Source organism: Ceratosolen solmsi, unplaced genomic scaffold (assembly GCF_000503995.2).
Source record: "Ceratosolen solmsi marchali unplaced genomic scaffold, CerSol_1.0 scaffold41, whole genome shotgun sequence".
NCBI lineage: Eukaryota > Metazoa > Arthropoda > Insecta > Hymenoptera > Agaonidae > Ceratosolen > Ceratosolen solmsi.
The window spans coordinates 7,961,381-7,987,062 of record NW_011948424.1 but is presented as its reverse complement, the minus strand read 5'-3'; the positions used below and the strand labels follow the sequence as shown (position 1 = coordinate 7,987,062).

General features: G+C 29.1%; 1 protein-coding gene across 1 annotated transcript in view; it reads right to left on the bottom strand.

The window, feature by feature from the left end:
* LOC105362762 (uncharacterized) overlaps positions 1 to 25,152 on the bottom strand; it is a gene marked incomplete at its 3' end in the record, with an annotated part of 44,016 nt that extends 18,864 nt beyond the window's left edge. Inside the window, exons 1-9 of the mRNA XM_011500251.1 lie at positions 24,843 to 25,152; positions 23,949 to 24,082; positions 18,426 to 18,663; positions 16,443 to 16,559; positions 13,111 to 13,340; positions 12,542 to 12,751; positions 7,779 to 7,992; positions 2,722 to 3,017; positions 154 to 475 (exon numbers count right to left, since the gene is read on the bottom strand). Of these exons, the coding sequence (XP_011498553.1) occupies positions 154 to 475; positions 2,722 to 3,017; positions 7,779 to 7,992; positions 12,542 to 12,751; positions 13,111 to 13,340; positions 16,443 to 16,559; positions 18,426 to 18,663; positions 23,949 to 24,082; positions 24,843 to 24,990 (1,909 nt within the window). The remainder of the gene's footprint in view (positions 1 to 153; positions 476 to 2,721; positions 3,018 to 7,778; positions 7,993 to 12,541; positions 12,752 to 13,110; positions 13,341 to 16,442; positions 16,560 to 18,425; positions 18,664 to 23,948; positions 24,083 to 24,842) is intronic.
* Between the last annotated feature and the right edge of the window lie 530 nt (positions 25,153 to 25,682).

Below are 25,682 nucleotides of genomic sequence, written 5' to 3'. Positions count from 1 at the left end.
CTATCTCCAAAAAATTTTTAAATTTTATCAACTGGATACACGTTAGAGAAACTGTATAGTTCCGCATTAGCGAAACATCATCTCGAGTAAATTCAATATACGAATATTTAATTTGGCAGGGTAGAGGGTTGAAATTTTCGAGATTACACTCACCGAAATAAAGCCACTTGAGAAGGGTCTTGGCCATAACTGTATAATCATCCAAATCCAAGTAAGCAGTCTCGCGATCCTTCCTAACGATATCGATCAGCACGTCGACGGATCTGTCGAAATACGCTTTTGCGCAGCTTCTCTTTCGCTCGGCACGTGCTCTACGCCGATTTCGCTTTATTCGTCTACTAACTGGAAGCGCGTAATTCTGCTCCTTCGCCTGCTTTAATACCAGACTGAGGAGATAGATCAAGTTATCCATAGATTCGCTGATTTGCGAATCCATCGACAGATTAAAGAAGGAGCTGCAGTTATCGAAAGTTGCCTAGAAACAGTCGATAATCATTTTTAACGTCGAAACTTTGCATTAAGCAATATCGCTGGTTTCTTGAATAGTTTTACATAAAGAAAAAATACAACAAAATTTATAAAACCAAAAAGAAATATATACTAATTCATATCCTTACATATAATAATACCTTTTTGATAAGTAAATATTATAAATATATATATATATATATATATTGCTTAAATTTTCAATTATATCATTTACATACACCATTTGAAGAATAATATGTAATTTTCCAAATATTTATATGAAGGTTTTCGTAATTTAACACAATTTTTTTCAGCACTCGTTTTATGGACAAAGAATTGTATGTCTGATTAAAATTGTTGAAAAATAATAGATACAAATGAATTTTATGCCAATATATACGTGTATGCTGGAAGTAAAATAATTAGTTTTATGTTTATGAGTGGGTGAACGAACGTCCGTATACAAGAAAATAAAGTTTACAGTATTGTTTTTGTAACGAAGAGTAGTCGATGCCACATGAGAATATCTACAATATACAATAATTTGTAATATCATAAATATTATTGTACAAAAGTAAATTAAAAATGCTATCATATTTTCTATTATACTAAATATAACGTGCAAACAATATAATATTAAATTTTATGAATGATTCATTTTAAGCTTTTAGAAAATAATTATTCCATTTTTTTTTAAATTAAATTATTATGTTTATAAATATGATAAAAATAGACTAGTTAAATACGCTATGTGACTTTACAATTTATTAAATATCAATGGATATCTATGAATTTGTATTTTAAATAAATAATACATTCACAGCTATTTGCAAATTATTTTTCGATATTCTCATATTAATATATAAAGTTATTATTGCGTATGCATAATATTCAAATCTTTTGAATATTTATTAAGGAAATCATTAATGAAATTTCAATTCCGTAACATATCGATGAATATAAATTTACTCTCTTAGGATCATTATTATAATTGTGTGCGCAGTAAATATCTAAAAAATTTAATATAAATTTGTAACTGAACATTCATTAAAAACAATTTTAAGGAAAAATTACTTCAATGCATTACAGAAATTATTAAAATTAACTATCCTTTACTTGCTCTGGGAACTCGTTAAATAAAATCAAAAGTTTATTACATAATCATAATATTATAACTCACATTCTAAGTTTTATTACCCATATTTTATAGATTCCTGAATACAGTTAAGATATATATATATATATATATATATATATATATATATATATAGCAGAAGTACTTACCCTAAATGTAAAGTATAATGTCATCTCATGCAAAACCAATTTCTTACCGCTCATGGTGTTTCAGTTATTTTTATGAATTACAATATTATATTTCCACATCTTATAAATTTTGATGTTTTTCCTGTCTACTTATTTGATTTTAAATACGATGCTTATCACACCTGCACATAAAATTTCTACTACATATGTATACTACGTATATAATGTATATATTCATATATTATATGCGACACTAGGTATATAACACTATATACCTGCTGTGGAACACCTACATACATAAGAATATATACAAATATTAAAATAATAGAAAAAAAACTTTTACGCGATGACGAATTGGATACGTAAAAACTAATTTTACGTACATGATAAAACTATAACAAAATGTACGACAATTATTGTCCTTATTTAAAATCTTGTGTACATTTCACTTTACCCAATCTTTCTAATTACTCTTAAATGATAGTCGATTTGAAATTCACAGCTGATTTTAATAACTCAAGATTTTCAAAGCTCTAATTCATTTTGAAGAAAACATAAAATATTTATAGGAATTAACTATATTATACTGACAAATATTTTAATAATTTATACCACCAATTCCAAATTTCTTCAATTAACAATAATATCCTCCGCACATTTTGCAATCTCTTAAATACAATTAATTTGAACGGTCCTTAAATAAGCTGAGATAGAATAGAAAATAAATAGTGAATAATATCTATAATATGATTAGATCATCAGTATATCTTCAATACAAATTCAACAAATCATTTCGTTTAAGGGAGGATTTGTCCGAACTAATTTGTAAATGTATTCCAGACTACGTTCGTGCTATGCAATATTCATGCTTTCATACATCATTTCATGATTACTCGTGGAAGCACGCATCCGGGTATTTAGAAAGCAAGATGAAAAAAAAATCATATACACAAACATTCAAAGAAAAAGGCCTAATTAGGGCAAGCGCACCTGAATTATCAGCGAATCCCTGGCACGAAGTACTTCCTTAATAACGAGGCCAATGTATTGAAGCTGTCGCTGGCCATAGCCGCAATAACCGCTCATTGTACCTCGTGGTAGTGATGCCATAACCTGTCGCCAACGTGAAACGAGCTCCTTTTCCAACAGCTCCTCACTCGATAAACTACGCTCAACTTGCTGGACATCCTCGGACCAGTCGAGCGAGTGCGTGTGTAGGGCCCCGAGGTATGACTCCAGGAGGCGCGCGTCCGCTCCATACGCGTCCTCGTGATAAAGATTACCGCCTAGGACACAAAATCTTATTCTAGAGGATTCTACCGCTAATCGTCTTTGTTACTTAATATCTAATGGTACCGGGGATGGGTATTCAATTTGTCGAGACATGCAATTTCATTATCGCAAACCTTGATGCGTAAGCTGGATATTGAAATAATAACCGAAGACGATTTATCTATTGATGTTAAAGAAATTCAATTCCTTATATTTGTAGCCAAAGGATAGTAAATTAAATTTAATTTTCCCACAAGTAGAAAGAATGATCAAAAGCATAGGCGATTTGTTAATCGTTTAATCTACTTTGGATTTCCTCATCAAAAGGTAAAATCAGATTTCAATAGATTATAGCTAAAGCTATAATAATTAAATTTCCTTAATTGCCATTCGATAATAATTTCGATAAGAATAACATTCGATAATTAAATTAATTATTCAATATAAAATTGTAGATTATAAAAATTGATAATGAAGCTCGAGTAAACATTTAATAGATTAAAATTATCGTTATAGATAATTCGGACATAATGAATAGGCGAAAGAATGTACGAAATCGAAGCTAAAAGTACATCATGAACCGCAAAATCGAGTGATAACATTTACTGATAAATTGTGTATTTTAATGAAATAAACAATGTTCAACATCCTTGTCAAGATTCTTGCCTGCTTACGGTAATCTTATAACAATAAGTTGTGTAACGCGATGAATTAATCTTGTCTCACTCACCGCAGCCGATCAAATCTAATTCATTTTTCTGATTTCATTCAAATGATAAATATCGCAAATCAGACCCTCGCTTCCCTGCGTCACCCCTATTATCTCTGTTGCTATCGTAAGTTTCTCCGAATGAAACAATGAACACTCGACCTCGGAGAAAACTTGTCCAAGGCTTCCTCGGCCATCGTGTGTGGTCGACCCAATATGGCCACCCCGTAATGAAACTATAAATCATTCGAATAAATTGGGCGCTCTACACGCCTGCACCTATACTACTTACGTATATGGCATGTACGCAATACAGTGAAGTCCAGATGTACCGCGTCAGTTAGAGCGGATATGCATCTCCACAGAGACGAACGAGTAAGTGAGAAATCGGAAAAGAGACGGTGAGAAATAGAAAGAGAGAGAGAGAGCGAGAGAGAGAGAGAGAGAGAATAAGAAAGATATTTAGTTATAGTCGAGTAAGTCGTTTAATTAATGGCACGAAGACAATTTCGCTTTCGCTAGTTTCCAAAAGATCGTCCTACCGACAACGCCAATGTTAATTCATATATATTTAATTATGAAATATTTCTGTTTTCGACATGTGCGACAGCTTCTTGATTATTCAATTTGATTGAACGAAAAGATGAAATAACATTTCATTTCATATTTTTTTCATAATTTGTTTGCTGACGATCTAATTCAAAATTAATTATAAAGAAAGCTATAATTATGTAATTATATTTGGCATAATTTATATTTATTTAATTTGCGAAAATGTTCTCTATTTGTGTGTGTGTGTGTGTATGTGTGTGTGTGTGTGTGTGTTTCTGTGTTTCTGTGTGTGTGTTGATTTATTAGTCAACAAAATATTAATAAAAGTGAATTATTGATTTATTAACGTTGTAAAGATTGTTATAGAAAAATAATAAGAGACAAAAATTATCAAAAACAATTAAAATTAAAATTGCAAATAGTAAAAACAGTAAAAAACACAAAGAAAAGCAAAAACTGTTTCGATCAGATTGGCTGCTAACATGAACGTAATAGTATTTGAAATGAAAAATATTGTTACATTCATCGAAGCGAAAGTATCAAAGTATGGCACATCACTGATTGTACGCTTCATTTACAATAAAAGAGAACCCAAAATAGAGAGAGAGAGAGAGAGAGAGAGAGAGAGAGAGAGACAGAGAGAGGGAGGGAGGGAGAATATGAACAAGTATATATTATACTTTATACAGTAGTATTTACCGTTACATAATATAAATTTGATTTTAGTGTGTTATAAGCCCTCAATACTTCATAATAAAATGATATCATTATTATAACTTTATAATTATATAATTAACTTTTATTTTCTAATTGAACAAAAATAAGATACGAATTTTTTATCGTAAAAATATAAAAATTTAAGTTAAATTCAGATTTATGAAAATCTAGTAGGATCTTTTAATCTTATCCGTATTTTTGTTTTTTGTTTTTAATGTAATTAAGCATATAGGAAACTACAAAACTATGTATTGTCCTACTATTAATAAAGAATAAATTCAACAAATTTTTCGATTGAATTAAGCACTCAACATTATAAATGACAATGAAGAGTAGTCGTTCGTACAGTTTCGACGCTTAACGTTGTGTGAACGAATAGTTGTACATAACCCAACCTCTTTGTCTTTCTATCGACCTGAATTGTTTATTTCTCCATTCTACGGATCTCAAAGTCCCGGAAAATCAACAAGATTTCACTAAGAATCTTAATCTCATTTATCCCCTCACCTTCGCCCCTCCCACACACTCTACCACTCTCTTCCTCAGTCTCACTCTCCTTCTCTCTCATGCTCCATGTCTCTTTCACCGCATTTCTCTTCTTGTATTACTTGTTGTCGCACACACTCGTTTAAATAAGATACTAAAGTACCCGCATCATTAAACCAGGAATACACGTAAATTTAATTAAATCATTTTTCAACGAATAAATCAAAACAGCCACGGTTGAAATTAACACAATTCTTTTATGTGCTCGTTTAGAATAATGAACTATTAAAGTATTTAAACAAAGTAAATTAAGGGCTAATTGAAAATTATTTGAAAAACTCAAACTTATTGATTATTACAGTAACTGATGGTATGAATAATTATTGCTATTCTAATTTATAATGTAAAGAGAAATTAAAATTAAAAGCAACGCTTTTTAAACATAGCTTGACTATATGTTCTTTACATATCTTCAAATATGAATTTGATTAATAAAAAAAAATGTATATTCAACATTAATTATTAACAATATCATACTTGATCATATTAAAGGCCAATAATTGTGCTAATTTCAATGTGAAATGAAAGAAATGCAAAGAACTGATAATAACTTTCATAATATTATTTATATTTTTAATTAATTACACTTGTCGCTTAATATTGAAAAGAATCTTCTACATTTTAGTGATTAAAAGAACTTATACGAATCGATTTCAACAATTACTTTCATTACAAGTTCAAATCACTTACGGAGAAGGTTGACACATTTTTCAACTTTCCAAATGCGATTTTCAATTGTTCCATTAGGAACTTTTAAAGCAATGCTATGAACTTATAATAGTTTTAATGCTATTACTTATGTTTAAAAAAAGACCGAATTATTAAATTCGAATTGTTGAATTAAATTTGAATTATTTGTCAGTAGGATTATTTTAAGTGAAACTTTTTTTTTACTTGAACTATGTAACTTTATAACAATCCCTTACAATTATCAACGAATTAACTGTTCATTTGTTAATATTAAAGTAATATTGCTGATAGCATATAAGAAGCGATTGACAATAACTAGAGCTTTTTTCGGTCTCATTATTGATTATATATCAATGTTATACATAATGCATACAAATATATTAAATCATCATACTAGAATTATAAATTAAACATTGGCTGTATTAAAGTTGAAAATAATAATATTGAAATATGTCACTTACATTATGTATAAGAATCCCAAGCTATACATATTTAAACTGTAATAAATAAATCTGAAAGGATTTTTCTTAATTCTGAACATTCATTTATAATAATCTTTCTGCCCAGTAAATTGACGATTATAAAGCGCTATTAAATAATAAATTTGACGCGTTTGCATGAATATAATATGTCTTTCATGCATATGCATAGAAATTAAAATCGTATCTCGCTCTTTATTTTATTTTCAAATTTCATAAACTATATTTTTAAATTTTAAAGCAACAAATTACAACAAAATCGAAGTAATTGCTTAATTGGTTGAGAAGGAACATTGAACAAGCATTAGCGAAGATGAAAATACATTGCTGAATATGTAAAACTTATTCTAAAGAATATCATTATAATACTAATAAATCTGTATACTGAAAATGGTAAAGATAAAAATTAAAAATTAATATCTTATTTAAATATCTTATTAAAACATAAATATTTCATTGTTCGACCAAATTAAAATTCGAATCTACAAGCACTTAAAATAATACTTAAAAAAAAAAAAAAAAAAAAAAAAAAAACTTAAATGCATTCAAAATTAAATTACAAAAATATAAATTTCAAACATATAAAAATTAAATGTATTATAATTTAATAATATATTATACCCTATAAATATATGATATAATGGACCATACTCAGGATGTACGTATTTACGCGTAAAACATATGCGCCATAATTTCATTTTATCACCTACTAAATGAAATTTATAAATGTAAAATTACCTTGTAAATATTAAAGATTTAAATATTGCGGCACTGTGTTTTAATGCAGCGTGTAAAATAATAAATTATTACATTGTCGAAACAGAATAATAACATTGTACGCGTGGGGGTGCGCATTGCATGGATAAAATGAAATTTATGGACGTTATTAAATCCAGGAAGAAAGAGTGCAAAGATATAGGCGATCGACATAGTCGACGCTGCTTGAGAGACTTAAAAAAAACAGTAGATCTACTAACAGGTATAGAATACCCCGAAGGGTAAAGGTTGACTCGCCCTCGACTATCGAGAGGGCTGACCAAAGCGATCATTGAAATTGGAAACGGGAGTCGATTGCTCATTACCTCGGGCACATTGCAGCATGAGGTTGCAACGCGGCTGAAAGTAGCACCTCAAATTCTGGCATCGGAGGGCTCTCAGCAGCTCGTCCAACCCCATGAGGACGTGGCGGGAGAGGCTGTCGGAAGTCCAGTTCTTTAAGGGATCCGGTCCAGTGCGCTCCAGTGACCACCAGAGTATGGCTCTTACAATATGACGGGAGACTAGCCTCAGCGTTCCCTGGATGCGAGTATGTTAGTTTCGTTTGCACCGATATATGAATATATTGTATTGTGCTTTTGTTTTGACGCTCTGCTTAGCCAAAAGCTAATAAATATATTTCATTGCGTCTTTCCACGTCTCTGTATGTGCGCGAACGTGTATATATATATATATATATATATATATATATGCGTGCGGGCGTGCATATAAGCTTCGTGAAAGCAATTGGAATACTTTGACTTACTTATCCGTTCGACTCGATAAAGCTTTTCAATACGTCGCGATCGATGTTAATTGGCTACTAAAGTAACATATGGAGAATAAATTATATAATGTTTAGCTTCGATCTCCTTGTATTTCAAAATTATTTTAATTACATTAAATCGAAATTGCGAGAAAAAATGTAGCAAAGACTATTTAATGTCTGAGTGATTGAAAAATGCCTTTCATAGATAAAATCAATGCCTGTAAAAGTTCATTTTGTACTTCAGCTACCGCTCGAACTTCAAATTAAACAGATATTATTTATCTATTGAAAATTTACTATATAATGGGAGAGAGGGAAAGGGGAATAAAAACTTTTTTAATAGACATACTCCTATCGTTCGAAATATAATTTAAATAAAAATGTACGTTAGATGCAATATTATCATAGAAAAACCAATAAAAAAAATTTTTTTTGAAATTAAATAAAAAAAAAAGACATAAAATTAAAAACTAACAACAAGAAATTGTACTATTCAAATAACCTTTGTGATTGAGTTTTCGATTAATCCCAATTCGAAAGTCGAGAAAACTCGAGTAAAACTTGAGTTAGTCGGCAGTGCAATCGAGAACTTGCACGAATAACTTCTTCTCCTTCTCTATCTACCTTGATCTTATACAGAACCTAGTCATGTAATATACAAATCCCTAATGGAAAAAGGAAACTTACAAAATGCGACATTTAAAACAAAACCTCTATCACAGCGATGCAATCACAGGCTGTTTGCTACACGACACACATAACAATTATATTTCACACAACTTTATAAGATTCTAAATATGTTTGCGCGATTTTAAAAAGTCACTATCATACAAGAAATCGTCACTTTTAAGCATGTATTTCGCACTTCTTAAATTTCAAAGTTTTATTACGACATTATGTATAATAGTGTAATGGACAAATATAATTTATCGTACGTAATTCAATAGATCGACACGGTAATAGGAGAAAATAGGAATGTTAATTACACGACGTTGTTACTACTATATTTCGATAAATAACATCAATATTAATTAGAGAATAACACTAAGAAGGCTTAAATTCATTTTTATTATACATAATTATCACACAATTAATGTGTGTGTGTGTGTGTGTGTGTGTGTGTGTGTGTGTGTGTGCGCGCGCGCGTATAACATTAATATAACATTCGTTTAATAGTTAAATAAATTTTTTTTTTAATTTAAATTACAAATTAATCATCTTAAATAGCAAATATATTAAATAAAAATTTAATGCCATTAAGAAATTTCGATATTGATATTTACTTCAATTTTTTTTACAATCATAAATAATATTCTAACGGTTCCTGAAATTAGATTTTAAAGAAATCTACTAACATGTAGTAATATAATAGTTTAATTACTGTTCGCGTAAATAATTTAAATACAAATAGAATACCTTAATTCTACAAAATAATTATGAACTTTTTCTACTAATTATGAACTTGTTCGATAATTAATTTAATTAATATTATATATGCCTATACATATGTGCGTATGGGTGAATACGTGTATGTGAATAGAGTATCTCAAGTTATAACGGGCCTTGAAAATAATTTCTAATTAGCATTAAATTGGAATCTTTATGCGACAATTTATTAAATTGAAAATCCCATAATAAATGAATAAACGTTCGCTTTAGTAAGAGAGGGAAGAAAAAAGAATATAATCTCATCACCGATGAAAAGAAATAAGAAGGGAAAAACATTTAACTACGCAAACTGCTATGTCGACATGTCGACATTACGGTCGGAATTCAATGCGTCTAGGAAATAGATGTAATAAATATCAAAGGATTAAACTACTAAACATCCAATAATACGAAGAAGTTGGAATTTTACTACGTGCATGCATGTCTTCCAAAGTCGTCTCTAATGTTCTTAAAAGGAGACAAATTATACCTCGTACTTGTAAATTATTGAGTTTTTCAATATTTATCATTTCAATTAATATTTTATTAATAATAATTTATTACATTTAAATTTATATCATATTGGAATTTATTTGTTCGTGAAACATTTAAGGACATTCATTTAGCAATATCATCGATAATATTTTCAAACATCTATAAGATAAAAGGCCATTTAATAGTTATATGTTATTATTATAAAGATTGTCTTGGCGTTATGTTTATAGTACATTCCCATACACAGAAGTGAATTAAATTAAAAGAATATTATTGTACGAGATTAAATAATACATCGTATGAATATCTTTATGAGCATTCCTTGTCTCTTATTTGTCTCGCATAACTATAATCGCACACTGTTATTAATGAGTAATAAAATATTAAAGGAAAATCAAGTTATTAACATGATCAGTATATATGATTGACTATCAAGTGAGTATTTTAGTAAAAAAAAAAAAAAAAAAAAAAAAAAAAAAAAAAAAAAAAAAAAAAAAAAAAAAAACATTAAGCAGAATCATATAATAGTTGGAAGAAAAGTTTAATCCAAATAAGTATCTCGTTACTCAAGTACAGCGAGGACTCGAACTCTCTTAATAACTTTAAGACGTACCACGTAAAATTAAAGGCATAAAAATAAGAATCTCTCATAAACCGGCAATTCGAGGAGAAAGCAGAAGAAGATTGGGTGATCCTGGTAGTCTTGTTGAATCTCATTGTCGTGATCCCATAAATTGCAATATGCAAAATATCGGAAAATATATAAATCACGCAAATAGTTCATATTCATTTAAATTCAATTTATAAATTCATATTGTTCCATCCACTCAATTAAAAATTGAAAATAATACAACTCTCCATTATAATCAAAGACAGTGGCGTAGATGAAACCGAATATAAACAAGAACTTGTTTATTTATGTTTAATAGGATGAACAGCGATCTCGAATCGATTCAACTTTTCTCATTAAGCTTTCGCTTGATATTCGCTCGATTCAAGGGGCTTGACTACGTTAAAATGAACCTTCAAAAACTGTGAATCTAATAGAAAAAAAGAGCCGAAAGCGTTCAGTAGAAAAAATGAGTTGTTTGTATCTGGATAGAAATGAAATAAATAATCCGAGGCGAAGGATAAAATATTGTTTGGAAAATATGATGTATTGTCAATGCTTCGCCTGTGCAATAAAAATTTATGCTGACCATTCCAATATCTAAAGTTTCCGATACTTCCCGCAAATTGAAATATTCCATTCTGATAAACATTGAAATAAATTGTGTACATTTAAGTACAAGTCAAATATTGTAATACATACACAACAATAAAATGTAAGGATAAGCGGCTAGCCACAACTAAAAGAAATTTTTAATAATAGCTCGTAATTATATATTAAAAAAATGTTCTCTTGAATGACAAAAGGTATACAAGCTAATTGTAATAATACGTTTAAACAATCGTGATCTCCTTAAAGCTACAATTTTCATTATATTCACACTCAACTTAATGAATACATTGTAGATTCATAAGTGATTAATGGATTTTTAATTGTATACGCTAACGGAAATTATGTCCAATAATGTGAAGCGTCAGCAGATGATGAACGCGAATGGCCAAAAAAAAGTTGCACTATACGCGAAGAGACCCATAGACTATTACGTAAGAAGCCATAAAAAGACAAAATCGCTAAGCTCATCGGCCTCTTTTAAATAAATTGGCATTTATATATATCGCGCTTGCGTCATTGAAAAATAAGAAGTTCACTAGAATGTAGAAAAATTTTTGCACGCCCGCACGGACGTACACACGTACGCGTACGCAAATAGTTTGTAAATACTATTTACATGCACAATCAAATACATTCGATCGAAGAAATGTAAATAAAAGAATAAGAATGCTAAAGGCTCTTCCATTATAATATATTTTATAAAAGACTGATGAGTTTTATAACATCAAATTTAGATATGGTGGAAAATAAAATCACATTTGTCAACAATAAAAAGAATATGTTGGAAAATGTTTTATAAAAATAATACTGTGTATAAAAAAAAAAAAAAATTAAAAAAAAAATAAAAAAAAAATAAAAAAATTTTTTATAATAATGTTCTCGTTAACCTTCTATTCGTTAAGAATTGCGCCGAAGATCTAATGAATAATTGCAGAAGAACAAGAATAAGAATAAATTATCCACCGTTACGGGCATTTATTTATAACTGAAAACAGGTGAAAGCCAAGAAAGTCCAGCTTATCACGAAGTAGCATTAAATCAATATCATTGCTTATGCGCCCAGCGGTCGATGGTATGGTAAAAGACTTTTCTAACGGTTATTAAACAATACGAGCGCACTCACGAAAAATGGTACCGAGAGACGTGGCAAGGCGCAACGGTAACATCGTGTGTACCTTACGTTTGATGGAAAAGTCCATGGGTCGTCGTCCTCGAAGCTGATCGAGCACCTGCAAAAGCGCGAATTCCGTGAGCGCGGGCACACTATCCTCGGAATAATGTTCGCGCATAATGACCTCGGCTGCGAGGACGCGAATCCGCCAGAGACTCGCCCGATCGTCGCAGCGTAGTCCTTGATGAGGGCCCACCGCCACGACAAACATGCCCTGAAACAATCAATTCCTCTAATCAATTTGGACTTTACGTAAACAGTTTTAAACAATTTTCCAACCAGCATCCACGCGACTGCACTTTCATGTTTATTGATCGTTGTTGTTACTTTTTTATTATTATTTTTGTTTTACTGCGACCTTTACTACTACTATTTACTTTATACGTTATAGCATTGCATTTTACGAGTGATTAAAATGTGAATTTGGCTCGGATACCGAGGTAAAACCGACTTAGCACTGACTTTTGTTAAATTATTATTTAATGCCACGATTATTCGCTGTTTGGGAATAACATAAAACATTATAGTAGATTGTGTGAAGTGCATTGCAGTAATGAAGCTTAATGGACTTACACTTTGTGCGGCTGTATAATGGAGCAAAGCATCGCAGTGATGTAATGGTATCCTTTTTGGATAATCGGCGCAAGTGGGCCACGAATTTATAGAAGCACCAATTAAAAGTTTCACTTCGATGTCTTGCGATTTTGATCCGCGTTGGCCAATCTTTAAAATTATCCCACTTTCATCCTCCACAATGACAACTCGATGATCGGCAATTTCAAATAACTTCAACTCGGAATCGGCTATTCAAAAAAAAAAAAAAAAAAAAAAAAAAAAAAAAAAAAAAAAAAATGATCAAAAATAAATTATAAATAACTTCTATTTACCAATTATATTGATTAACAATTTCAATTTTACTTCAACGTTTTTAATATTTTTTTTAAGCTTTAAGGTACTTTTGGGTACAAATACTTGGACTAATTCTATAAAAATACCAGCCAAATAGTAACCATTCCATGATATACTTTTGATTCACAATTCTATTCATTATTATCAATAACATCAGCATTTAACTAATCGCTATAATGTTGATTGAGAAGCTTTTATCATTGCAACAAAGTCAAAAGTTAAAAAAAATATATACATATATATTTCTGAATATTTTGTTAATTGAGAAAAAAAAATTTTTAAGCGATAAACATATTTCTCAATTTTTCAAATAATTGTTTAAAAATATATTGCTATATCATTCTTATGCAGTAGTTATATTTTATTAGGGTAAAACTCAATTTCTCCCTTAATAAATCTGTAACTCCACAATATCTATCAATATGGAAAATAGAAATTTTGTGTACATACGGTTAATATTGGAATAGGGCAATGAATTGCATGAATTGCAATAGATATTTTATGTACGTCAAACAATTATGCGCCACGCACTATTCGAATAAAAATATTTAATAACAGCTGAAGGAAATACTAGTTTTTAATTATAAATAAGCATACAAACAACACCACTAGGATTTTGTACTGTTGATGTTTATTATAAAAATATAATTGTATGAGATTAATCTTATTTATGTCATTTTAAATGTTAACTGAAATACTTAAATAATCATAAAATCTGTAAACAAATATATACTATGATATTCTATGTATTTATTAGACAAGGAATATAATTACATTTATTTTAATAAATAGATGATAAAGTGAAAAAAATTTTAAGTAATTTCAACATTCATCAATTATTAGTAATGACTGTTCTAATTTTCTTTATTAATATACTGAGAACATTGACATAAATCAAATATTAGCTTAGAACTCAAATTATCCATTCATTATAAACTTTCATTCTTACGTTGATATATTTATGATTGATGTGATTAAAACAATTGTTTTGGAACTAAATTAAAATCATAATTTTTTAACTATCTAATGGTATTGTGAAAAAAAAAAATGTTTGTCTTACAGATTTATATCATTATATAAAATATATTAAATTTTTTTTTAAAGAATATTTTACATTAGCTCATTTATACGATAAATGTATAATTATCTGAATATTACATTATATTAAATGCGTTACATTTAATTAAATTTATTTTGTAATTAGAAGACCATCATGTAAATTTTTTTAAAAATGGCATATTTTACTACAAAAACAGCGTCTAAAAGTTTAAATAATATTTAATTACAATAAAAAGAAAATACAAAAAAAATCTTTCGAAAGTAATAATTATTTTTACAATGTTTAAAACGTTAAAATTAAAGATCGTATTCGTCAAATATAAGTAATCCTTATGTAAACGTACTTTATAATTTGCTTCGGCTAAAATCGATTTTCAGCTTTAGATAAATAGATTTCAGAAATAATTGTAAATTTTTAAACTTAAATAATGCCTTGAATTTGTATATTGATGTAGTAGTTTTTCTTTCTTGCTTACAACTCGCAAAACTTCTATGTAAGCTTGTCAACCAAGCAGCTGCTAACTTCGCAAATTCTTTATTAATGGAGGAACTTCAAAATATGTATTAATAATAATATAGGTCACTGCTTACAATAATAATGCACATTCTCGCTTTAAATATTAATGCATCTTCATTAAAGATAGCAGCATCGATATCAGCGAGTAAGTCCAATTGCGTACTCTGATGACTTTTTCACAAAATCCTCCATATTATGCATAAATGAAATATTTTTGGTAATTTTATTCCTCTTGGCACTTTGATTATCACTTTATTTCACATAAATGCATTTGTAAGTACCTGCAAGCATGCATATAAACGAAGTAAGTGAACCATCCTTTTAGAGCACTAACATATATACTGTGACTCAATTCCGGTCGAGTACATGTACTATAGGATGGTTATCTGTGATACAATACCTTATCAGTTCTACATATTCTGCATTTATTTCCTCAAGAGACTATCCGTTCTATCGCCTTATCAGCATATCGTAATAAACCGTATTTCCTTTTCTTACCACTTAGTATTCGTAAGCTGCAAAAGCGTGCCTCCTAATCCTCACATCTCAAAATTCAGTTTTTATTCAGAGTTTATTATTGTAATACTTTATTTTTGTGTTAAAATATACTTGTAAATATAGCCATTAAGCACATTATATATAATTATAAAATAATTATCGAGAACTACAGCACACTGTTACTATTCATTCATAATATAATAAAAGCTGCATGTACATTCGACTTACACATTATTATCAATTTTAGTCGGATTAAATTATTGCATTAACAAAACATATTGTAATGATGGGCCAGTATGGTAATAGCTTGTATAAATAATCTTCTTAATAATGTTCATACATTTATAATATACAAATAGAATAATAAATAATTTTTTTTCTATGAATGTCAATAGCAGAATTATGAAAAATTACATAAACTCTGTGCTTAATCTTAGAAATAAATGAGTCTCTAGCAATCTCATGAGATAACTAGGAAATAAAATTTCAAAGATTTGTATTTCACCATTATAGATGATATTATATATATATATATATTATAATAAACGCTAAAAATCATCGCTTTAATTAAATTGTTTTATCCTTAATGAAAAGTTACGATATAAAGCTCAGCGTGAAATGCTAAGGTGATGTACACTCATGAAAGCTTCCATAACCGTTGCACTTGACACACTTGTTTTTTCTTCTCATCTACTCTTTACTTATACTTATAACAAATACTAATAACATAGACGTACATCATTTTTTTCAATTTTGCTTTTATCGGTAAGCTTTGATTTTCATTACTTTATCGTTAGGTAGTCATAATAAGACATAATATTTTTATTTACTTTACATATTCAATAAGAATATTGTGCATACGGACAAATGTGCTCGGAAAGCTTCAAATAAACAAAATATTTTATGATTTTATACTGCATACCTGGTCCGTAGAAAACTCGACAATGATCCGGTTGCTTAAGAATCTTATCCAATACATCGGCATCGACAATCTGTCCGGGAGTTGAGCAGAGTCTTTCATCAACAGCAATAGCAGCATCTAATAAAAAAATTTCAATCATCTCAATCAAAATTGTTGCTCCATCGTAATTATTAACTCTTCCTGTATTTTGCAAATAAAGGAATCGCTGTATATAAAATATTTCAAATCAAATAATGTATAATTTTTATGTACAAATATGGTTAGATTTTATATAATTATGGTAATTTATATTAATTTACCAGTTCTTAAGAATATTTTAATATAGAAGAATTTAATTTAGACATAATTATAATTCTTTTTTCTTTCTTTAGATTCAGTATTGCAGTACTTTATTAATATTTTTTTCAAATGACATTGCAATAATTCAATTGTACACATTAACACTTCATCCTAATTAATTCAATATATTTCATACTTTTGTATTTTGATCTTTTAGAAATACTACATAATTAAAATCTACAGTTTTAATTATTCATAATAATTTATTTTCATCTTCATGTTATATGTTACTTATTGCTGCTTATCAATGTTCATCTCAATCGCGGCATAAAAGAACATGCAAATTTGTACTTTGAGGTATACGAATATTATTAAGGTCAGTGGATTTGCTAATAAATAAATTATAAATACTTATACTTATAAAATATAATTGTAAATTATAATAACTAACATAATATCTATTGAATTAATTCAATTTTAAAAGCCTAAATGCAAATCTGATACAAGAGTCCATTTAATAATTGAAAAAATGTATAGTAATAATGTAACTTAATACAAAAAAAATATAAAAGAAAGTTTTTTTTTATTAACGATATAATTACAAATAAAATTATATATATATATATATATATATATAATTTTTTTTTTCTAAGTAATAAAACACGTATAAATTTATAAGTAAAGTAAGAATTAAAAAGTTTTTCTACAACGATAATAAATTTATACTGCTTTCAGATTTATTAAATAATGACAGGTAAGAATTTAAATACAAGACTTTTTCATAAAATTCTATAAACTCTGTGTGTGACTGTAGAGCTAGTAAATATATATTTTCATTTATAGATTAATATGATGAATTTGATCTTTCTTTTATATTAATAAAATAGTATTTGATCTAAAATATTTATTTATTTTATAAATTATGTGATAAAATTATATATAAATTTTTTAAAGCACTTATCAATGCTCGGACAAGTTAATTATTTTAGGTATATAATTTCATAATATTGTACATCAGAATGATTATAAATCACAATATATAAAACTGAAGAGTAATTATTCAAAATCCAAAAATATAATCTAGTTTATAACTTATCACGCTTAGCAAATACCTTATACTGACAACTATAAATCAAAAATATCGCATTCTCGATGCAGTTTTCTCACCATAACTTATTTTTATTTATTTTTTTTTAACCTATGACAGAATACCGACAGGACACAATATTCCTGACCTCAACTAAGCTTATACATAAATAACATCATTCCCTTCCTCCCCCTTTTAACGTTGTTGAGAAGACTCCATAAATATATGTATATATGTGTATTGCACGTCATAAATACAAATAATTTTCTAATAAACTCTTCTCTAATATTCAACATTTCTCTATTCATATTACTGATTTATCTTTGATTGAATTTTATTTTCAAAAGAATTTTAAATCCCTTTCCTCTAATCTGAATTACCAAACGTAAATATCAATTATATTTCAAATGTAACAAACAAAATAAAAGTAAAATATTAAAAGCAATTTTTTCATGATCAAAAAGAAACTATTAAATTTCTTTAAAGAAATACTCGTATTATCTAATACTTCAGATGAGATTTTTTAGCCCAATCGTTTCTAAATTGTACATTCCTTAAACTTTAATGTTCTCCTTAAACTTCCTTCCTTAAACTCTAAATATTCTAATGAATATTACCTTTTTTCAAAGCAGCAGCTAGAAGAGCAGCAATTCGAACTTTAACAAGATCCCGTCTCAGTCTACCATCCGGCCCAATGAATTCTGCCCAGGAACCAGCGTTACCAGCCCTCACTTTCAGTCGAGCAAATCCAGGAAGCCCAGAATCCTCTTCTAGGCTCAACGGAAGCTCGACATCTGGATTACCGGAAGGATTGGACAATGCATCCAGTCTCAGCAAGTACTCAAATCTCAATTGCTGCTAGTAAGTGCGATAATGGACATGTGTGAAATAATAATAATGGATGCAAAAAAAAAAAGTGATTAGCGGTAAATAAGGAAATCGAACTGCCAGGTAAAATGAAAATCTAACATTTATCAAAAGCTACAGTTACACGAAACTAAGATTTACCACGCGGTTACCGTTATTTAAGTTTATTAGAGCACTTGTTTAACATTACCCTTTATATACACATATATTGTAAGAAATTAATTGTGAGCAACTATTTAATTTTATATACAGATTTATGAGGAGAATATAATGAGAAGTTAATTAACGTTAGAAAATAATAATAAAAAAACTATGTAAATGAACGTTTTAAATAAAGATATCTTAACTTTGCGTTTTATAATTATTTCTACATTTTGTAAATATACAATTAATTGAAACTGTCTACTGCAGAAATTTTCATTATTTACAATGAATATTAAGAAAAATATTATTATTCTACTGAATATATATATATATATATATATATATATATATATTATACACCTTATATCTTTGTTTCTGTATATATATTTTCTTAAATCCTTTTAAATCTGCTTTATAAAAAGAGTTATATTTCTAAATGCCCGTAATATTAACATAATTTAATTAGAATGTAATATAGTATTATAATAATGTTTTATTTATGGTAATTAAAAATTGTAAAATTATAACAAAATTAAATTAATTATGCGAATTAAAAAGTCCATTAATAAAATTACATATAAATCTAACTATTTAATTCGATATTGTTGTACATATAATTTTAATTAACACATAAATATTTTTAATAAATTACGTCAAATTACTACAAAATAAAAAGGTTATTATTCTTCTTCTTTTTTTTTAATTAACATTTATTTATATAATATATATTAAATCAGCAGGTTCTATTAAAGTTATTTTAAATGTATTCAATTTTAAATAACCAATGCTTTTTAATAATACCGGAGTTCGCAATACTCGTATCGTTTTTAAAAAAAAAATATTATTCGAAAGAGCAAAGCCAAATATTTCGATCAAGAGATCGTAGATCATTTTATATTTGAACATGAATAGAAATATGTGAATGTTTAACATCTTAATATTATTTAATATAAAATAAATCGCAAGGGTCTGATACAAGGGAATGAATATTAATTAATTGTGTGTGTATGCGTGTGTGTGTGTGTGTGTGTGTCTGTGTGTGTGTGTGTGTGTGTGTGTGTGTGTGTGTGTGTGTGTGTGTGTGTGTGTATTGTGCGATGTGTGTGCTGTTCTGCATTGAATTATGCTTAAGACTTTCACTTTTTTCCTACAAAAGTTATTTCCGTTTTCTAACAAAATCAAAGCCATACTTAGTAATTAATTAAAGTAATTAAACATCACGCTATTTCAGTAAATGTACAAAAGAAATGAAGCGACTGAATAAGATAAAAGCAGTGTTAGCTAAAGTCTATACACCGATGAGCCAACGGCATTACTCGGAGCTGACTAGTTGTACTAGCTATTAATGTCCAACATTAGCCTGATCCATGTTGATGAATCAACGGCTCGGCAGCATTAATGTAACAGGGCATATTTTATATAAGCCCCCATTGAATATGAATCACTAGCTTTCGGCAAGCTATAAATTACTAATTAACAAAAAAATTGGAGAAACATTTATTGAATGGACGATATTCCGTTTCTCCCAAAGATCCCAGACATCCAATTAAAGGCGATAGAAAAAATTCGAATACCGTATAAGCGTATGAGCAACATAAAGTGAACAATGATTATGGCATGTAGTATCTATAAGGTAGTGAAAAAAATTAAAATGTCAATAACAAGATTATTTAATGTGTTAAAATAAATTTGGATAAACATGAAATGAAATTTCATCTAATGAATATTTTCAATTATAGAATTATAGAAATGACGAGGAAAACTCAAAAAATATTAAAATTCTTTTTAAAATGCATAACAGTGTTATAATCACCTAAAAATGATAATAATCCAATTAAATCATAAACAATAAAAATCACCTTTAAAATAAGAATGTTTATGATATAAATAAAGCTGGCTAATTGTTTAATTCAATTCAACTAATTTGACAAATATAATAGATATTAAAAATAATAGCAATAAAAGCAAATATAATACATTGTATCGATTTATACGGTAATAAAAAATATTTCTTATACATTATTCATACATCTCAATATTCATATTAAATTATATTGCATATATATATATATATATGTTATAAATAATATATGAGTACATTTCTTGTCTTATTTTCCAAAAAATAAACAATCGCGAAATAAACATCGTATTTAAAAAGCTTGTTCCTTCATTAAATAAATAATCGACTATTTTATGGTATAAAATATATTTCACCAGCGTTTCAGCACAATTAACTTTAATGTATTATATTTTTTATATTTATTATATATTATAAGAAAATCGTATTTTACATGAAATTTTAAAAATTTATTATCAATAATTATAGGTCTATATTATTAAAATATCATTTGGTTTACGCCATTTTTTCACGTCGACCATACTCCTATCATTTGTTTTAGTTCCCTTCTCGTGTCATTATTTGATGCCGTGCTTTTGTCACCCTCTCTTTTTAATTTTCCTTCATTCATAAACCATACACTCAGACACCCTAACCTCTCATCCCGTCCTTCCATCCGAACTCTCAATTTATTTACACCATTCACCGCCTTTTTCATGCCCTTGTTTTCACGTTGACCGATGTTGACCGTTCAACCCCTCAAGCCCCGCCGCCTATCATCACTTTCGATTTTTTTTTCCACATCCCTTTCGTCCTCTCGACTCACTCGTTACCCCAATTTTAGTCATTGAAAAAAGTATTCTCCTATTCAACGAAAGACTTTGAAATTTGAAATTTCTGTTTAGAAAAATATAAACTATTCTCCATCCGTAAAGAGAAATATTAAATATTTTATTTTTTATTTATTATTTTTTATTTTCTTGTTTACGGATTGTGTAGTTCGTTTGTTAAAAAATTAACATTAATAAATGACAGATGTGAAAATAATATCAAGATAATTTTCATATACCTGTGTTATTATTTGGCGACATATTACCAAAATTTATAATATTTAATATAATTTAATTTTATGAATTATTTCTAATTTAATTTTAACTACAATTTCGCTTGTGGTAGTAATAATTTTCCCTTGACTAGCAAATCTGAAATTAATCAGATAAATTCCACACCAACCGAATAAATATGACTGTATAATTTGTTTGCATTCAAATATTTAAATCCCTTATCGTCTTTCGCAATTTCTTCCAATTCGCAGATTCGTACTCTTAATAAACGTTAATACAAAAATTTACATCTTCTTAAAAGGATACGAATCTTTTCGATCTTTGAGACATAATTAAATAGACGAATTTAATTATGCCGCTATAATCATTATATAAAATAAATGAAAATTTGTTGAAAATATAATATTCTCAATATTAGAATATTAATTATTTCACTAGTACAAAATTTCTTTTCCGATTAAAAATAAATGTTTAATGTTGTTTACAATGTTAATTTTAAACGAATTATCTTTATTTCTCATGCATATTCATGTAGGTAAGGTTATGGCTATATTTATCTGGAATCTAAAAAAATCCTTCCCACATTAAGATTATTGCTCTTATCGAAATAAAAATGCAACGCGTTACTGAAGTTTAAATAAAAACTCGTGCGCTGATGATGGACGTGTGTGCCTCCATCATTCGTCTCCGATAAGCGAGTGCAATCCTAATTCCTTAGATATCCATGATTTTAAATGAAAATTGGACGATAGATTGAAGATTGGAAATGTGGATTAAAATAAGTGTGCACAAACTAGTTTATATTGACATTCGTACTACAATATATATAAATTGAAGAAATATAGAACTACCGCCTTTATTACTTAAATAATACAGGTAAAAATCAAAATCCGTATTTTTATTTTGCATTGTCATTAAATTTAGTCTTTCGATAACTTGATGTAGCACATTAATCATCAAATACCTAAGTAATAATTGTGATAATATAAAAGATAAAAAAAACACTTTTATTTGCAAGTTCACCCACCAACGATAGATTAAGTTTTACAACTTAGATAGTAAGTATTTTTCAAAATCAAACTCAATATCATAAATTTTTTATTGCTCTAAGGTAATGATTATGTTATTTATAATTTATATAAATTGCGTGAGATTAATTGAATTTTATAAAAAGTTCTAAATAATTCGTTATCACAAAAGCAACACGACACATAATAAACTACTATCGTTTCCAGTTGAGTAAAGTATCATACAAATGAGTCTGATAGAAACATTTACGAAACAATTTATTTGAATATTATCGACATTGCAACAAATACAGCGACAGTGTACAATGGAAAGCAAGTTACTATTCAGATTCAAAATTTATTTAAGCCTTTAAATCCCGTATAAAACACTTGTGAGATAGAAAAATCTTTTGAAATTATAAAAAATGCCTAAGAAATATTATTTGTATAATGTACACTTGTTGAAGTTTAAAAAGGCACGTAATTATAAATAAATTTAAGCATGAGTTTTTACCTCGTGCACATGATTGCAGCAAAGTTAATGATGCTTTTCATTAAATAAAGAATGTACAATCTACAATTCGTAAAAAATAACATAAAACACAGAATAAATAGCGTCCTATATACTCCTCCACGAAGCTCGAGTGTATTTATTTGTTTTCGTATGCAAGAGTGAAACTGTAACTCACATTTCGAAAATGACCCGAACCTCACTTTGCGCTGCTTGTTGTAGATTTGACCATTTCACATTTCAACTCTCTATAGCTTTACGGATGCGGCTTTAAAAAAATAATATCGAAATAAAGAAATACGTGGGTCGCGTCTATATTCATTCATAAAAAGATACTTTCAACTTTTTCTGCAATTGTAATGATTTCATGTACAGATGTATCATTTGTAAAATATTTGTCTAATATATGTGGGTGGGGGGGGGTATATATATATATATATATATATATATATATATGTACAGATATAGTAACGTAAAAACTATGACAGTGTAGGAAAAAGGGAAGAAAATTACAATAATAGTTCAAATATATTGAAAATGAAAAAAAAAAGAGGGGAAAGGCAATATAAGAATGTAGTAAGGACTGTGCGTCAGAAAGAAAAATGAAAAGAAGATAGAGATAGAGATAGAGAGAGTTATGGTATTGTGGAAGTAAACTTAGTACTTAAGCATTAGAAGTTTCGTTCCTCTTGCCCATCATTCAATCTTACCTGTATTCTTCGCCGTTCTTTGAGCGAAACGAGGAAAAGGGCAGAGAATCTACGGTCCAGATTTCCTACTCCAGCTATCAACTTCTGGACCAATTTTTCCACGCCAACCTCGATGCAAGCAATATCTGCGAATGCTATTAAACATCCTTTTTATTCTTATTTACATGAGCATCATTGTCCTTCTCATTATGAAAAATTTTCAGGTAATACATGGATGATCGTTCGACCACAGATTGTGAATTGGCATAAAGTGAAAATGGCTGTCGACGCATATGCAAGTCGCATAAAGTGTAGTTTTTAATTCATTTTGAAGTTGCTTCGACGAGAGTTAAATTTTAAATAAAAAAAAAAAAAAAAAAACAGAAAAAAAAAGCTAAATAAATAGTCACAAAAACGACACGACCGGTTCTTTCAGCATTAGTTTGTCAAAAAAAAGAAAAGATGTAAAAAAAAAGTACGACGTGCCGTGGGTACTCAATACCACCATTTCACATTTTCCATTGTTCCTCTTATTCTCTTTATCGTTGTTGTTTGATTTTGTGTGTTCTTTTATAATTTACTTTCTCTTTCGAAACTTCTTGCCACGTCATTGCAGGAGGAATCTCGCATTCGATCGTCAGCGTTACCTTAAAAACACGATTTCCCAGGCTCGGAGAAAGACAAAATAAAAGCTCGGAGCACCTTCATTGTTATTGACAAAAATTTCCATCGTCTCGGACCATTCCGTATTTCACGAGCGAAGCTCGAGCTGCAGACAATAAAGCTCCCGCGGAAGTCGCTTATAAATAGACGGCCCACCCACAAAATGACGTCCCGCGCGAGCATTCTACGAGCGAACGCGCTATTAGCGAGTAGCGAGAAGGAACGAAGCACCGCGCATCGAGCATACTTTACCTGGGTTATCCGACTTGGCGAGTTGGCTGAAATAGTCACTGAGCTTCTCCAGCTGTTGGGACTTAAAGTGCAACTTGCTCGTCAGCAATCGCAGGCCAGGACTCTTCTTTCGCTGGAGCTCGGGACAACTGCTCGCCGAGCAGCCCATAACGACGAAGCGCCAAACCTCCTCGGTGATACCTGCACATCGTCAAAAATCCTATAATTGTTGCCACGCCTTTGAACTCAGGCTCCAGGCTGGGCGTATCCGCGAACCCAGCCGCTCGCCTCGCTCGCAAGCTCAATTAAGACCGTGCCAAATCTCCGTCGTCCGTCCGTTCCAAAGCTGGACAACAGCTGAGTTTCCCCTTTCGAAAATATGGGGGACTGTAGAGGGAAGCAAAAATAATTCGTTCGCGTGTTATTGCCGACCTTGTTAGCGAGGCTTCTCACCCTTGCGAATTAGCTTGCATTGCCTGCCTCGCATACAGACTTATCTCTAATATATGTGTAAATGGGGTAAATAATTTGTAAGGTTATAATAAAAAAAAGGGGGGGGGGGGGTTGTTAAATACGCGGCTACTAAGTTTCGTTCATTTGCGAATGTAAAGTGGAACATCAAAACAATTTCTCAACCGAGATTCATTACGAAACTTCTCAAAGCTGAGCTCTGATTAATCTTTCTAAAACTCTATTTGACTAGTATATTAATATAAGAACTTATTCAACAAAATAACAAAAGAAATGGCTTTTAAAAGATATTGAAAAGCGAGCGGTTGAATATTGGAAAGAATGAAGTTTTCCCATGTCATTCTCAGCCATTTAAATGAAGAAATAAAGTAATGTATAATAGATCGGAAG